Consider the following 17,014-nt stretch of genomic DNA (forward strand, 5'->3'; position numbering starts at 1 on the left):
GTATAAATTAATGGCGATTTAAAAAATAATGACAATATTTTTTTTTTGCAAATTTATTTCTAAAGTATTTTTAAAGTTATATTATTAAATGATTACAATAACTAATAAATATTTGTAGGTAAGTACATATATAGAACATTTAGAATACTGTGAGGAACAAATCTTTATAAACTATTCAGCAATTTATCATGGTAATATAATTAATTTCTCTCTATTTTAGCAACAGTAAATACATAGGTAATCGCATTCCGTGTACGGTACATATGAATCAGGGGCGTTTGTAGGATTATATATATTTTTTGAGGTCGGAGGCTTCGTTTTGGATTATTTTGAAAAAAAGATCCAAAAATTTCAAATATTCAATTTTTAAAATTTTTTTTTTCCAAAATCTACATCTATTCACAAAAATATTTTATTGAAAAAAAAATTACAAAATGCACAGCTGTTCACAAAAAATATATATACTTGTTTTAAATCTACAGCTATTTTCAAAAATTAAATTTTTTGGAAAAAAAATCAAAAGTTCATAACTGCTCAAAAAAAAAAAAAAATCAAATAAAACATAAAATTTTTTAGGAGGAAGAAAAAATTCCTTAATTTGGGTGGGGAGGGGCTACAACCCTCCTGCCCACCCCTGTGGACACCCCTGCCTATACATAAATAGGATAGTAATTTAAATAAAAAAGTACATATAATATAACATTAATAAATTACCACACATGAATTTAAAATAATTCTTTGGTTCTTACTTTAAACGACAACATTTAATTATTATAAATCCAAATAAGGACTATTCTATTACATTTAACATAACCTTGGGATAGGTAGTCCGCAGCTTTTGTTTGTCTGAGTAATGACTCCCTAAATATATATGATCAAACTTTCTCAAAAGGCCGATTTTTTTTTAATTATGGGCATAGTAAAAATAAATTCATTATTTTTTCCAATAGATGGCTTTAGTAATGTGTATCTCAAGTTAAAAGATTGCAAGCGGCGAACGTTAGATGACGTCCAAAAGATAAGGTTTTTAAAGAAGAGGTAAACAGCTTTTTCATTATTTTATATAGTATTTTTGTGAACACATCAAAGATGTTTTTCTTTAAACAAGGGGAAAACACAAAAGCCAGACGGCTAGAAATGTCAATAATGTTTATAGTCCTGATACTTATACAATCAATATAGGGGCAATATTTCGTAAATTCCCTTCATGTATTTTGTATGTAAATGGTGCACTACGCTCTAGAAGACGAATTGTCAAAAATATGCATACAATAATAGAACTAGTCGAGTTATGTGAGCACTATTTGGAGAAAAATTTAAAAAAATCCATTAAAAATATTGTATTTCTATTTACTACACCAGATATTATAACAAAATACTATTTGTGTGTGCAACTTAGGGTTGTCCTTATTTAATCAACATTATGTGTATCTGACCCCTAGGGTATGTACACAACTTTGTTCAATGTACTAAAATATGGTAAAAACTTAATACATTATACTTTTATCTTGAGGGGGATCTATGTAGATATTTCTGTTCGTTGATTGAATCCATGAATGTCTCTAAGAAAAATGATACTTTTCTCCTCGTGGCTCTCATATTTTTTCTTTATGAAGAAGAATCTGTAAAAAAAAAAAAAAGAAATGGATATATAAAGGGATCTCTTACACAATGCGGCATTGTTTTAAACATTGAAATAATCATTTTTTACGAATATAAATGTTCACTCAATTTAAACACAATATGTTTCATTTCTCACTCAGTTCTTTTATATTACCATTTATAATTTTTTGCAAATTATATTTTACATTAAATATTTTGTATTTTTTGTGTGCTTATATTTATTTATTATGATGTTCATCCACATGAAGTTTCATCAACTTTTTTTAATAGTTTTCTAGTTCAAATGCCATAATTTGAAGGTCCTTAGAGTATGGGTACGTTATTGTCTAATTGGATTCGTCTACAAGAAATATAACCTTAATTAACGAGCTTAATGATTACCCCAGCTAACATACTATTTGAGCAGAGGGGTATTCAACTGCTCTTGTATTGATACCCTCATTTACGCTTGTTCATGATGCCAAAATCCACTTTTAGCCTCAAACCCAGTTTAAACCCATATTTTAAGAAAGATTGACTTTCGGTTAATCCCAACATTTTTAAGTGTATTAATATTATTTGATAACATCTTTTAATTAACGTTCTTTCAAATTTCATTTTATCTCTATTAATAAAGCAAAGCTTGCATGTTTGAAAGAAAAACAATTATTCTTGATTTAATAAATAATAATCTAGTCATATTAATAAAATCTTGCAGGTGTTTTGCATATAATATTCAGTGAACTTTAAATAGTACTTCCTAATTTATATCACGTATATATTTTTTTGATCTATGATATAACAATGTAGGTATATTAATGAAATCTTGCAAACGTTTGAATTTATCGTCGAGGGTGTGTACAGAGTGTAGAGTATATAATGCTTCCTGATGTATATATTCTATATTTTTGATTAAAGAAATTACACTTTTGCATGTATTAATTATAATGTAGAAAAGCGAGTGTCATTTTTTATTTGCAACTCGAACAAAATTATTTATTTTTTAAAGCTGTTATTATTGTTCTTCAATTCTTGAAGAGGGAATATCCAAGTATAAAGTAATCACTAGTGCGTGTGCTCGCTCATGAAAGACAGAGAGTAACATTGACGGTATGCTCAAGAGTTTTTTTTTGTAATTCCTTGTTGGAATTGGAGTAGAATTAAGGATCGAGATCGGAGCAATTCCTGCCTCTATCTTTGCAATATACGGAGTGGAGTTTGTATTTATTTCCTTTTTATCACAGCTTGTTGCAGCTGATCTAATAAAACGACATGACAGTTAAGCTGCTCTCTTCCCAAATATTCTTCAAATTATGATACCATTAAATATATGATAACTTTATCATTTATATTTGAGAAGACGGATAACTCCATACAAACAAATTCAACTAGCAAAAAGTATACGGTGTTGTTTTTCAGGGTTTTTATATTGATATCCTTCTTCCTTTTGTGTATGAGAGACTTCTTTACTATTTAACACTTTTATATTTCCTATAAAAAAATAAATGGAATTGTCCAAGGTTTTACTTTAGATATGGTCTTATACGGAAAAGATATATGTTTTTATCTTGAAATATTTTCAAAAAAGCCAAAGTAAAATCATGAAATATTGTTCTTTCTAAATATTTTGTTGAGAGAGCTTTAGACTCTTGACATGATTAATGCAAATGGAAAGAGCTGCATGAGAAAGGATTTTGTTGTCTTTTTTTTTAATAGTTATTCTAGGTTATATTATATATCATCTTTTCCTTATTCATTGATGTTCTTTGATACAGAGTGGGTAAAATAATCGTACTGCACCAATAAGAGCTCCATAAAACTATCACAACTGGTAATCAATGTTGCCTGATTAAAAAATAAAATGTTTTGAAATTTATCAGCGTTCATAACGCTGTATTATTGACTTCCATAAGTCAACGACAATGGCGGCAAAAATTCCATGAATGGTAGATTTTCTCCATGTTCATCGCTCTATAAAGGAGGTGTTCACATTTTTAATTTCTCTGTTGAATTTTTTTGTAAGATCAGGACGCTTATTAATAGCGGCAAGAATCTCTCTAGGGAGACAGAAGGCGGAAAACACAACAAGATTGTTATTGAAGACTTCTTCACCGGGAGCCTCGCTAACCACTAGCAAGAGGGTGTTGACCAAGGACCTCAATTTTAGCAGGAATACTATTAGGAATATAGTCAAAAAAGCCGGGAGGCTATGTTTATGCTAGTAAAAGGCGCCAACTCAAACTTTGTTCAAGGAAAACTTCACCAATTTTCCGGCCTCTAAACTTGTGCCCCACTTCCTCATCAACGGTCTGCTTGTCACTGGAACATGGAATAAAAGGGCTTCTTTGAGAGCAAGGCCACCAACGTCCCCTAAGCAATGTTGATTTCCTGAAGTTAAGAAGGAGTGGGCTAATATGTCTAATGACTACGTCATCTATGTGTGCAAGGACTTCAGGCTCAGACTGGACACCTTCTGTCGACTGCAGAAGGAGGGCATTTTTAATAATATGTTGTTGACATTATAAAGTATAATTATAATTTTAAAATACTCCTCATACTATGTTCCAAGTAGTCCATTAAAATCTGAACATTTTTAATTTTAAACTTTAACGAGATATAATTTATTAATTAACTCTATAATATAAAACAAAATTAATACTATAAATAGATGAGTATTTAGGTTTGTTTAATCATTGATATAGCCGGCCTTAGTGGTAACGGGGAGTCCTGGCGGCAGCGGAGGCCCTGGACCGGATGTACTCCTCTATCATGGTGTTCCAAGGTAGGGTTACAGGGGCTTTGAGGACCTCAATGTTTGGATTCTCCTCGAAATGCCTCCAAAAATTGTAATTCAGGGTTTTGGCATCATTGCTGTAAGGGGTCCAAAAGTGTCAAAAACAGTTATGGTAAAGGAACTCAAAGTCTTGCAACGGAGGAGATAGTTTCTATCATTGCTGGTGTCAAAAGTAGACTCCCCCCCCCCTCACGAGGCTCTTTCTACCCACTTTTTTCTTAGCTTCTTGACAGTCTGGTGGGAAATGCCAAGATATCTTGCATTGGCGCTCATGGACTTGATGTGAATGACCTAGGCTATTTTCTTTAGCACCTTCAGGTCACATTTGGCTTTTTGACAGAACCCTTCTTCCTTTCGAACGTTTTGGACTTGCTATATGCGTAGACGTTGGTCCTGGAAACGCACAACTGCTTGGGGTGCACGATTGGAAATTCGTAAATCATGTTCAAGTGTCATTTCCTCGATATGTATTTAAGCTATAGAGATCAAATTTGCTTTTCCTAACTAATTGTTTATAGTTTAATATATCGAATTATGAATTAATTTTAATCACTCAACCTGTATTAATTATTGAATTTGGAGTTGTTCAGATTCCAAATGACCACCTGGAACAGGCTGTTTTTGATGAAGATAATGTTTATCTTATTACCATAAATGGTGCAATTTCCTTACGCACACTTTACAACTGCATTTGTTTGCTAGTATTCTTTATCGATAAAGGAGGTTTTATTTCACAATAAGATTAATGAGAAAAGCCTTCTAATTTATTGTTGGCATGTAGTCAAATTGACTTTTAATACAGAGTGATACTTCATTATAAGGGTGTAAGAGTGTCGTGTTATTTATTCAATATGGAAGATTTATGTTTCTAGTTATTGTGAAATAATGTTATTAATAAATATACTTTATCGTCAACTCTCTCTATTTCTTTCATTCCTCATCCCTCATCATTTGAATCAAAGCAAAAGTGAAGACTTTAAAATCACTTACATGAATATAAAATGTTTTTGTAACAGTTTTTTCCCTTGTTATATTTATCTCGTTATAAATGTTTTACGAATGAAATATAGTAGAAATGTATTTACTATATATATTATATTATTAAATACAAAAAGATTTACATCAAAAAAGGCTCCCAATAATGATATATGTACATAATAGTTTAAAATAATTGAGGAGTGGTTTCTTTTTATAAGTTCAATAAATTACTTCTCTCTTTTTCTATAATTTGACTTGATCCAGATAGTTAATTGAGATTAAAAATCCCAGTCACTAAAAGCTTATAGCTGGTTTCAAGACATTTAATTAAACGTTATGACAGCTAAACCACTTTTCTTCCAAAGAAATTCAAATTGTAAAGGTGACTACGTTAATTATTTGGCTTATTTTGCTTCAGCATACCCGTAAATCATATAAAAACTCGCTTATGTTTTGTGACTTTGAACAACTTAAAGAAATATGATTAAAAAAGTCTTAAGTAGTATAAAATATGTCATAGGATGCGATAGCTACCTTTTGTATTGTAACTCAAACACAATTTATTTTTTAAAGCTGTTATAATTCTTCTCAAATCATAAATCATCCAAGGATATAAATTGTAAGTGTCAGTACTTGTTGAACGTTGGAGTACGGACATTTGCAAAATTTTAAGACCGCCTGGAATGTTTTCTTATTTTTAGCAGAAAATGAATGTTTTCAGAAATAAAACAAAATATGACAGGTTTTCTCAAACAATGTGAAATAGTGATTCCACCCTCTTCCAATCAAATTAAAGTAAATTTTTTAGCAGGAACTAGTGGGAAATTTTGAAACAGTCAATATGATCATGGCGTCAATGCCATGGATGTTTCTCTTGTACGCTATATTTTCTTTTTGTCCGTATAAATCCCAAATTTTGCTAAATTACTTATAACAGTATGGACAGTTGTCTTTTTACAGTACATCTTGAAGGCAATTTTGTGCCCAAAATAGCCTTCTCCTTGTAGCGTACATGTTTTAACCCTTTGAACATGAGAAATGTAGCTTGCCCTCGATTCAAAAAACAATAAAAAAATCAATTACAACTAATATGCGAGCACATCCTTCGCCTGAAAGCGACATTAGGCAACAGGTTGATGACACGTACTTACATGTATAATATGCATTAGTACGGTTATTATTGAATTAGGTGTAATAAAGGTGGTTTTAAACTTTTGTGAATGACTTTAATTCCAGTCATAGTGTCAATCCTCTATTGGGAGTAGGATTGGTGTTTATTTCTTTCCTCTGACAGATTTTTGCATCTGATCTAACGTAAGCCCAGCTAAGCTGCTCTTCTCCCAAACATTCTTCAAATTCTCAGGAATACCAGGTTAATTTTCGGGTTCTTTTGCATACCCGCAAGGAATGTTGAATGTATCCTTGGGTAAGAGTATTCTAAAGTACTTATATTTGCATATTCCCGTTTAGCATTTTCTGTAGGTTTTTAGGATTCGTTAATAATACAAGCTGTTTTATTTTTACAGTTGTATCCCTGTTACATTTGAAAAATTTTAATACATTAAATTAGATAAATAATCGTTTTTTAGTATTGCCAACGCAGCAAAATGAGATTAAAAACTTTTTCTCTGATTAAACTATACTACCCAATTAGTAATAAATTTTTTTTATTGTTCCTTTGATTGATTAGATGAAGTATTCTGATTTAGTATAATTATACATTACAATTACTCTATCTTACTAAGGAATTGTCTTTGAAGTCTATATATCTAATGTAATTTTTAAACGTGTGGTTTAATGGTTATTATCGCTGAAACAAAGTTGTATTTTTGACTCTGTTTGTTTGTTAGTCTCCAGGATTACGGCAAAAGTCACAAACGGTTTTAATCAAACTTGGTACAAAAATCTTCCATTTTTTTTTTTTTTTTTTGCATACCGACTCCAGCTACAAAATTTATTATAATTTAATAAAACTTATTTATAATCTAAGGCTAACATTGAGAGTTCGTAAAGTTTTTTTTTCAATGGGTATAAATTATAGGAATATGGTCACAGTACGAGACCATAAAAGTTTGAAAGGTAAAGATCAAAGTAACACAAAATGTAAATTAAAAATCCATAATGCCCGTTCCTCGGAATTTGAAAATGATTTTTGTTAATACAAAAGAGGACACTGCGTTTTCAAATTATGATAGATGGATCAGGGAATAAAATGTAACTATGAATTTGATGAATATGATTATGTAATAGACTTCCCAAATAGCTGATGGCATAAACTTCACAGCTCAATTTCTAATAGCCATAAGAATTTTGTTTTTCAACACTCTATGTAAAGATTGCAGGAAGTTATTCAACACTATTAAACACACTTTTTCTAAATGTCGCATAATTAAATATTCTTAGATCATTTATTACTTTGAACTTGAAGGATCTGGAGGACAATGATGTTACTAGAATTACGACAATAATTCTATTTGGCGTGTCATCAAAAATAAAGAGAGTACTCCAAAAGGTAGGCAGATAGGGGATGCTGTATTAAATGTTAAGAGCAACCTAGAAAAGAATATAACTAAAGGAAAATCTGTGGTTGCATAGCATATTAGTGCTATTTTAATTTCGGTTGTGGCAATACATGGAGAGTTCGAATTGAAAATCCATAGGGGGTGCGTTGGACTGGGCCTCTGACTTCATTAAATATAATTCAGCAAACGCATCAATACATTTGTGGTCTTTCCAAAAAATACTCAAACTTTTTAGAAAGGGGAAAAAAAGAAAACATAAAACAGTTAGTTGTTAGTAAAAAATCAAATTTGCTCTTAATGTTAAATGTTTGTAATTTATTGATTTTGAAGCTATTGTTTTTAGTTTTATGTTTGTAAGCCTTAACCTGGTGAAGAAAATTTAAACTATAATGTTTGATAATTTTTTGTAAATTCATCTTGACCAGAAAATTTTAGATAATTCTAATTAATTTGTATTAATTATGTTTTATCTAAGACCAGGGGGGAAAAAATATATGCATAATCGACCATAACTTTGAAACATATTCAGATACGGAGCTCAAATTGATTCATTTTGTAGGTTTAATAAAGATGCTTCATATAAGAAAAAAATGTAATTTAGGAAAAACGACCATAGGTAGAGTTTTGCGCTCTACGGAGAACCTTTTCAAGTTTTATACATATTTGTTTTATTTCAAATAATAAAAAGTGATGAATATAATAATTCATTTTGTGTCTATGACTATGACATTAATGTGCTTTTTAAAGATTTATACTCATTTGAAATTACGGAAGAAAATGTTTTCAACATAAATATATGCTCTAAATTTGAGGAAATTCCTGACATAGAAGTAATGTTGGTGAAAAAGTGTCGTTTTTTGTGAAGGAGGTTATAATATTATAATTTTAGAGTTTAATTAATAAAACCCCGTAAAAACGTCTTAAACATATATAAAGTAACCATCAATTATTTTATTTGTAAATTATGCTCAAAAGAATAGCAGAGAGCATTGGAAAAGGCAAGGAAACGATCAAATATTTTATTTGTGGAAAAAATAAAGTTTGTGAAAATTTGTCTGGGACTTAATTTGTATTTCAATTCGACACGTAATAATTGATATTTATCTCAAATACCTGTGCTTTTGGAATATTTTTCATTTTTACCTTGTTAACATCAAATGTCAATTTTCCATTTTTAAGAAGAAATGCCATAAAACATTTTTGTAGTTAAATATTATAAATGTCAATTCTAATAAATATTGTATTTTCAATTTCAGGAACATTTCATTCTAATAAATATTGTATTTTCAATTTCAGGAACATTTCATTCTATAATTTTTGCAATAATTTCAAAAATGAATTAGTTATCGAGGGTCATATTTTCAATAAGATATTTTTCCATAACTTTTTTGGTTTTGTAAATACAAAAAGTTTTTGTTAGATTTGTGTTCCTCTGTACAATACCAATAAATTATATTTACTCTTTTTTTGCCAATTAGTAAAAGGAAAAAATGGATGATAAATGTGGTAGACATATCTCATAAAAAAACCAAGTTACAAAGTCCAAGGGTCAGGTCTGGATGAGGGCCACATGGAGGTTGGCCAGAAGTCAGCCATATTGTTACGGCAGTAATGCTGGTTATATTTGGAGGTATGGGGCTTTAACTGACTTTTAGATGTTGTTGACAGACTAGATGGAGATGCAAAAGGTCTCTTCAGCCTCCTCTGTAGTGACATCTACGCAGAGGAGATCACAAACGCACTGCTTTTTTTAAAAGGTTGCTTCGATATTTTTACACTTACAGACATGAGATAAATACAAAACTTGTTTTTTTTTGTTTAAGCTCCCTTTGGGTTGTGTCATGTAACCTTGTAATTAACCTTAATAGTGATAAAATTGTGAAATGTAAAAAAGTTACCAAAAAACACAAAATGTGCAATACAGTCAAAACTAGAATAGTCACTCAGTAGAGCGCATAACCTCCGTCTAAAACCAAATTTAGTTATGAATCTTGATTTGTTCCAATGTTATGGTCGATTTTGCAATTTTGTACGTTTTGTATTACCTTGACCTCTAAAAATTTAATGGATCATATATCATCTATATACTAAATTTGATCAAATTGAATTTGTAACATTTGGTGTAATTCTGGTGACCAACAAACAAACAATAGCCTGTGGGTTTTTGTGCGATTATTAAAAAAAATACCGAGTCAAGTGCTCTGTGAAAGAGTAACAATTCTATACATTAGCATATCAATAAATTTGTGAATATATATATAAGTAGGACTCACGAATATGCATAATTTTAGAAGTGCTGCAGTTTGTATATTTTTGAAAAGATATGATAAAATTTTAATAATTCTGGAATAAGTTGTTCACATACAAAGGCAATGAATGCTATATGTTATGAATAGAATAGTTTTAACTATGAATATATGCATATTGCACATATTCATTCAAAATGATTTAATAGTCAATATAAAGACAAAAAAAGTGCATTTGAAGCACTTAATTTTTTTTGTAAATTTTCATACAAATATATGAATAAATTATTCATAACATAATTTCATTGCAAACTTAAAAGTATTTAACTAGATCCCAAATGCAAATTTAACATGATTTACCCATTATGCAAATATATGTATGTTCTTGAATGAAGTACAGCGTCATTAAATGTAAATACCCTCAACGTACTTATGCCTTTCCTTTAACTTTATCCACCACTTTTCTCAAGGGTCGAAATATTTAATTTGTGTTAGATAACACTTAAAGGCTCTTAAGGCCAAACCTATTGCAGTTGGTGGCTTTAATTATCATTTTTGGGTTCTATGGTTTCACTGACAACAATAAATGTGGGTTCAAGACTTGAATTTCGTTGCATAGTGTACAATATAAACACATAAATAACATCCCCAAATTCTTACTTAACTTAAATAATTATCACTTTTAATAGGTTTTTCGGCAGGTTAACTAAAATTATAATGATTGTAAGTTTCAATTAATCATATGATTAGAAAGGAAGAAAGGAGGCGCCTCATTGATAGGGATGTGAAAATTAATGCAATACTCGCGGGCATACATCTATAAAAAGTATAAGTTGGTAACTTCCAAGATATTAATACTCTTATTATGTAATGTAACTGTAATTTTACTAGTAAAATTTCAGAAGTTTATGTTTGTAAATTTTAAGGTAGATTCCACTAATATCATGCAGCTACACAGGTATATGTGAAATTTTGGAACGGACCAACAAAAAAATTAATTTCAAGAACTTTCCATATTATAATCTTCATATTTTAGTAAAGATCCCTTTAAAAAAAAGAGGTTATGTGATTAAACATATGACTTGTTTGTTGAAGTAAAAATGCTATGGTATATTAAGTTTTAGTAGTATAAAAATTTCTAACATAACATATTTTTTATTTTCCTGAAACAAAACTCATTTTAAATCATACAACCTCTCCATATATATGATGAAATTATACACATTAACTCAGACTTATAGTCAATCCTAAAATACAAAAATAATTAATTCGCCATTTTCCTTTTTAAAAATGGTGCAAGGGGGTTTATTTATATGCTATTAATACTTTCAAACCACTCATTCTCTAAATGTCAATAACAAATTTTGGTGATTGTAGCATTAATTCAAGCCTGCCCATGGCAAGCTTGAATTAATTTCCAACGGATATCGTCATTTTTAGGAAATCAATGTGAAGAATATTCCTGATCTGAATCAATGTGAGAGGAAAAGCAGGGAGCCACGGTACAAGCAGGTATCCATTTACAATTAAGAAATTCTGGAAGATTTTTCGAAAAGGAAAACATGTGGATATCTAATTCTTTTAATTTCATGTAATGTAATTTTGTAAACTATAAGATTCTATGATCCAACAACGTCACACATCGGCTACTCCTCTCAACAACAAATTACTTGCTGATTGTATTAAAATTACATATATAGCTTCAAATAAATAAGTAAACTTAATGTAGCTATTACATTCAATTCTTCTCCTTTTATTAAGTTTATTATTCTAATAATGAGACCAAGCATTTTAAAAACAAAAAATAGAATGCAATAGTTGATATGGAACATTGTCAGTCATTGACATTAATCTTATGAGGTTTTTTTTATACTGGTATTATAAAGATAAGCGTTTCTAATCAATGTTATAGTGGACTCATCTATTTTAAAAAACAAAAAAAAAACAGCAATTCATTATGGTCAAAAATGATGCATACACGTGAAATGATTTTCTATTTGCAAGAACAATCTTATTTGCATAAGCTCTTTAGATGCATGTGATAAATATCGACTGTGCTGTATGTACACTATTGTACGACTTTTTACAAACTCATATCCCTGAACTATTTTTAGATAAGTTTTATATAACATTTAGATAAAGTTACATATATAATTAATGTGAGTGAAAAAAATTAAATGATTTTAAATTGATGGTATTTCCTTTAACATGGTCCTCTGTCTAAAATACAACACTTTTTGAAAATTAAAAAAATTGTTATATTTCAAGAAATATAATCAAGTGACGTCTTATTTACATTCTTAATCAATTAAGCCACCTTTTGCGTTAATGAACAGTTCCGGTTGGTGCAGAACTTTGCACAGTAGTTCTTTAGAAAATTCGGCTCTTGGTTCGTTCAAGCATTGATTGTAATAGACTTGAGTTGGTCTTTTGTTGCTTTCCCTTGATGTGACCAAAAATCCAAGTCTAGGGGAATATTTGGGGATGTAAGGTGGCCATGAGTCTTGCTTTTCAAACATGCTGAGGAGGATTTTTATCGGTTTACACGTTTTACTCAATCTAAAGGTTATAGCTTCCACAAGGTCCAAATTTAGTCCAAATAGGGGAATAAAAGTTGTTTAGGCAGTTAAAGACATTGTTGAAGACCGAAGAGGCAACATAACAGCAATGCCCCTGGTAGTGAATTTTATAGCAGAGAGACCACCATGCACCACTCGAATTCCCCTATTTGGACTAAATTTGAACCTTGTGGAAGCTATTTGTGTTCCTCTCGCGATGAAATTGTAAAAAGTAGAGCAGTTATATTCCAGCACTTTAGAGATCTCCGATGATGATTTTCCAAGCAGGGAAAGGTCAGGAATTGTAGCTTATTTTTCATTTACCCTTTCTTTGGTCAATTGTTTATAATAAGTTAGTAGGCTTAAACTTCGAAGCATAAAAATAGGGAAAAGGTGCGCCATTAAAAAAAAGTTTTGCATTTTAACGGAGGGCCCATAATATATAATTATATATAAACGGAGTGGCAACATCCAAACTAATTGTGATATAGTCATTGGATAAATTGAATCTCAGGGATGAACTATAGTACTATAGGATCAGTACAACTCTTTTATTAACTTACCATCTTGAAATATTTATCAAAGGAAAGTATAATAAGATATTATATCCACAATTTTGATTAACATTCTACAATCTATCTATGACGGATCAGTAACCCACTATTAGGGCACGACCTACCCATTTAGAAACATTTGTCAAACGAATAGTCATAATATTCTATATCGATAAAAAATTTAGCTATATGCATTAGATATGTGTAGGAAGCAAGTGAGAATCGGAGTTATGCTCCTTCAATATTCGCGTAGGTCCATGTTTTTAGTTAAAGTTACCAAATAAAAATATAAACTTCTTTGTGTGGGCTCAAAAATACAAAAAATATGCCCTACAATATTATTAAAGCAGGGCACAATACTTGATGTAACATGACTAAACAACGAAAAACACGAGGTTGATGGATTCAAGAAAAGACAATTTAAAACCAAGTGGTATTGTGTTATAAAATTATATTCAATATGTCTTCCATTAATAGCAATAACAACCTCGACACTACGGTAAACAGATTATCAGATCTTGACTATGAAGATCATCTCCATGACGAAACCAAATTTGGAGGAAAGGAGGGGGCATACTTTTTTCTCCGAGAGGCTTTAAACTGCAAAGGCCCGGTAGTTGACGTTAGGGCTATAGGGAGGTAATATGGGGGCAGGGCAGAAGTCAGCCATATTGTTGCTGCTAAAATTTTGTTTCTTCTTGGCTGTATGGGCCTGTAATGCCCTTATTGATGATATAGGGAGTCCAGTAGGAGAAACTAACTTACTTTCCAGCCTTTTAGGAACTGACATCTGGCTTTTTGTTGTTGCTCCGGCATTTTTACTCTTAGATACTTTGGATAAAAACAAAAAAAAAAAAAAAATATTTTTCTTTCACCTGTTGCTTGGTTAAAAAAATTAGGACTCAACTAACTTATGTAGATGTTTATAATTCCTTTTTGTACTTTTCAATAATTTTTTACTGCTTCATAAATTTACCTAGCAATTAATGTATTATGATAAAAATCCATTAACAAAAAATAAGCACATTTTTGTATAATTTATAAGTAGATTAAATAAATTTTGGGAGATCCAAGTTGATTTTGTAAGAAATGAAATTAATAAGACATGATCCGGTTTTTGATGTTTGTGATAAAGTATCACCGATTCTTTTCTTACATCTATATTAATATATAATTGACTTCGCCTTTCTAGGTCAAAGAAAATAATTGTAGGTCTAAAATTTCTACCTATGTCTAATCGATGCTCCCCTAACGCTTTGTTACCTTTAATGTATCTCTCAACCTTTCCTCCGAAGATAAAGAGAAAAAAAGATAGGATGAGAGTTCGTGGTTAGCCAAATAAGTCAACCATATCCACTGTTTTTTATCTTTAAGAATTACCAGATTATAATTGTCAAGATATTTCTCCGCAATTTTTAAGATAAATTAAATGCAAGGTGCACAAGCTATTTTTGGTGCGAAAATGGTTTTTTTAAACGCAATTTTCCCTCCAAACACTTAAAATAAAACTAGCTAATTTTGATTTATTTTATTCCAAAAAACTTCCAGCCTCAATTACAGTGTTTATTCGAGGCCGTAAGCTCGAGAAGGCCTTTGCCACCTGATCTCTTGGGAAATACTGGAATTCTTTATTGATCCTACTAATAAGTTCGTCTTTGGTGTTGTATAGGGTTCGGTTAGTATGTTGTTCAATCGTGCCCAATAACAACAAAAAAATATTCATCGATTCAGATCCAGCGAGTTTCGAAGCCAAAAGTTCAGCGGGATAAATTATTCAAAATTATCTTTGAGGCACTTGGGACTTCTTTTTTTAGAGGTGTTGCAGGGAGCCAAGTCCTGTTGCCACATGTAAGGCCTCCCATTGATAACCATTGATGTTGTTCCATGGCTTTACTTTGGTTCGAGCAATTATTATGTTGTCACTCTCGGGGTATATTCCAAAGAGGGCTCTGCGCCCATTCCGAATATTTGGGACAACGAATTTGTAAATTGATTCCATTTTTTTCAAATTTATGCCGGTTTGAAAAGCCCTCAACCATAAAAAACTCAGCCCCTAAGTACCCCGTGTTTGCCCAATATTTTCATTAAATAATGTATTTTAAGACAAACAAATTGCAACTTGATAATTTGTTTATACAAATAGTAACATGTAGAGACATTGCAAGGTGTACACAAGATATACGACGAAGGAACAACAAGAAATTGTATTCCTGTCCTTTTGGAAACGGAGCATAAGCATATTAACATTAGAGATGGGATTTGTGTAAGAGTGCGAGGAGAAGGCGGGAGCAAGACATGGTATTTCTGAATTAAGAGCATTGTTAAAATCAGCTGCCTGATAGAGAATTTTGGAGGACAAAAGGAATACCTGCTATAATAAGAACCATATTATAATGATATATAAATTCATGCATATATATTATTTTAGATTTTTAAATCAATTTACACAAAAGAAAGGCAATAATTCTTCCTTCAGAGGTAGATGTTAACACCCCCACGACTGATTAATAATGAGCAAAACAGAAAAAAAGTTCACGCATCAACCGTTTTTCCTTTTTTTATCGGTAGACATAGTTTTTTCTTTAGACAGATCCCTTTTTTAATTAGAACATACTACTTTGTTTATTTATCAAAAAAATAAATTATTAAACACCCATGACGTATCAAGTGAGAGAAGGGAATCGAAGTTCTGTATTTGACCAATAAGAATATTTAAAAAAAATATGGTTCCCAAAATTTCAAAAAACAAAACAAATTTAAGAACCATTCTAATTAAAGTTAAACTTACCCATTCTTTATACTTGAGTCACATCCAAATTTTCTATGATTTGTTGTGTCATTGTACCATTTACTGTAAGGGTATATTTAGTTCCGCTCACTGGTTGATCATCTTTGGGTTTTGGAAGAAGAGATGCCTTAGGTGATACTGCCTCAACTATTTTAACAGGGAAAGTTGAAGGATCTGGGTTGACTGAAGAGTGTACTGTTTTATTGATCTCTGTACCAGCCCCATTGTTTTGAGTAGTTCTTCCTTGAGGCTGACGATTGAGCTATAAGGAAGAGTAATTATGCAAGAGGAGATACCATTTAAAATATGTCAAAGCTGTATAATGATTAACTTTGTTTTGGGCTCATCTAACCCAAGAATATTTTTCAACTAACTCAATTCTCAATTTTTATTTAAAGTTGTCAAATGAACATATATTGGAATAAATCCGTCATACTGTAACTTTTTACAAAGCATTTATTATTCTCATTATCTAATAATGTATTTACTAATTACTAAAAAAATTCACAATTTTTTCCAAAAAGAAATTACATGAATTCTCTACTTTTCTATTGACCGATATTGCTAACCCTTAACAAGTAAACATGTACTTTCGGAATCAAATATATCACGTCCTTATTAAGTAAGTTTACTATAGTAATGTGCCACCAGCAAAACATGTCAATTGGTAGTTGAGTTCTTTGAAATAAAAAGAATAAGACATCAGTTATAAATAAAAACATTATTAAATGTCAGTAATTCTAGATTTAAGCCATGCTGATATCACATGAAAATGATGCAACGCAGCAATTTTAATTTATTGAGAGAAATTCCGAATTCCTTTTTAATGTTTACCATTTGAGATTATAGTGGACATTCTTGTACAGTAAACAGTGGTTATAGTGTAAATCTTCAGAATTTATTTCTTTTCTTGGGACTAAAAAACTTTTGCGTCCACATGAAAAACAAGTTTGCTTAATACGACTCGAAAAA

The 17,014-nt window shown here is 30.7% G+C and overlaps 1 protein-coding gene across 6 annotated transcripts in view; it reads right to left on the reverse strand.

The window, feature by feature from the left end:
• Positions 1–214: 214 nt before the first annotated feature.
• Positions 215–17,014, reverse strand: part of SPR (Sex peptide receptor) — a 261,194-nt gene continuing 244,394 nt past the window's right edge. For all 6 annotated transcript variants that reach the window (XM_071889929.1, XM_071889931.1, XM_040717068.2 and 3 more), the window contains 2 exons: positions 16,043–16,304; positions 215–1,622 (listed from right to left, as the gene is read on the reverse strand). In XM_071889929.1, the coding sequence (XP_071746030.1) occupies positions 16,050–16,304 (255 nt within the window). In that variant the 3' untranslated portion in view covers positions 215–1,622; positions 16,043–16,049. The remainder of the gene's footprint in view (positions 1,623–16,042; positions 16,305–17,014) is intronic.

Source organism: Lepeophtheirus salmonis, chromosome 7 (assembly GCF_016086655.4).
Source record: "Lepeophtheirus salmonis chromosome 7, UVic_Lsal_1.4, whole genome shotgun sequence".
Lineage (NCBI taxonomy): Eukaryota > Metazoa > Arthropoda > Copepoda > Siphonostomatoida > Caligidae > Lepeophtheirus > Lepeophtheirus salmonis.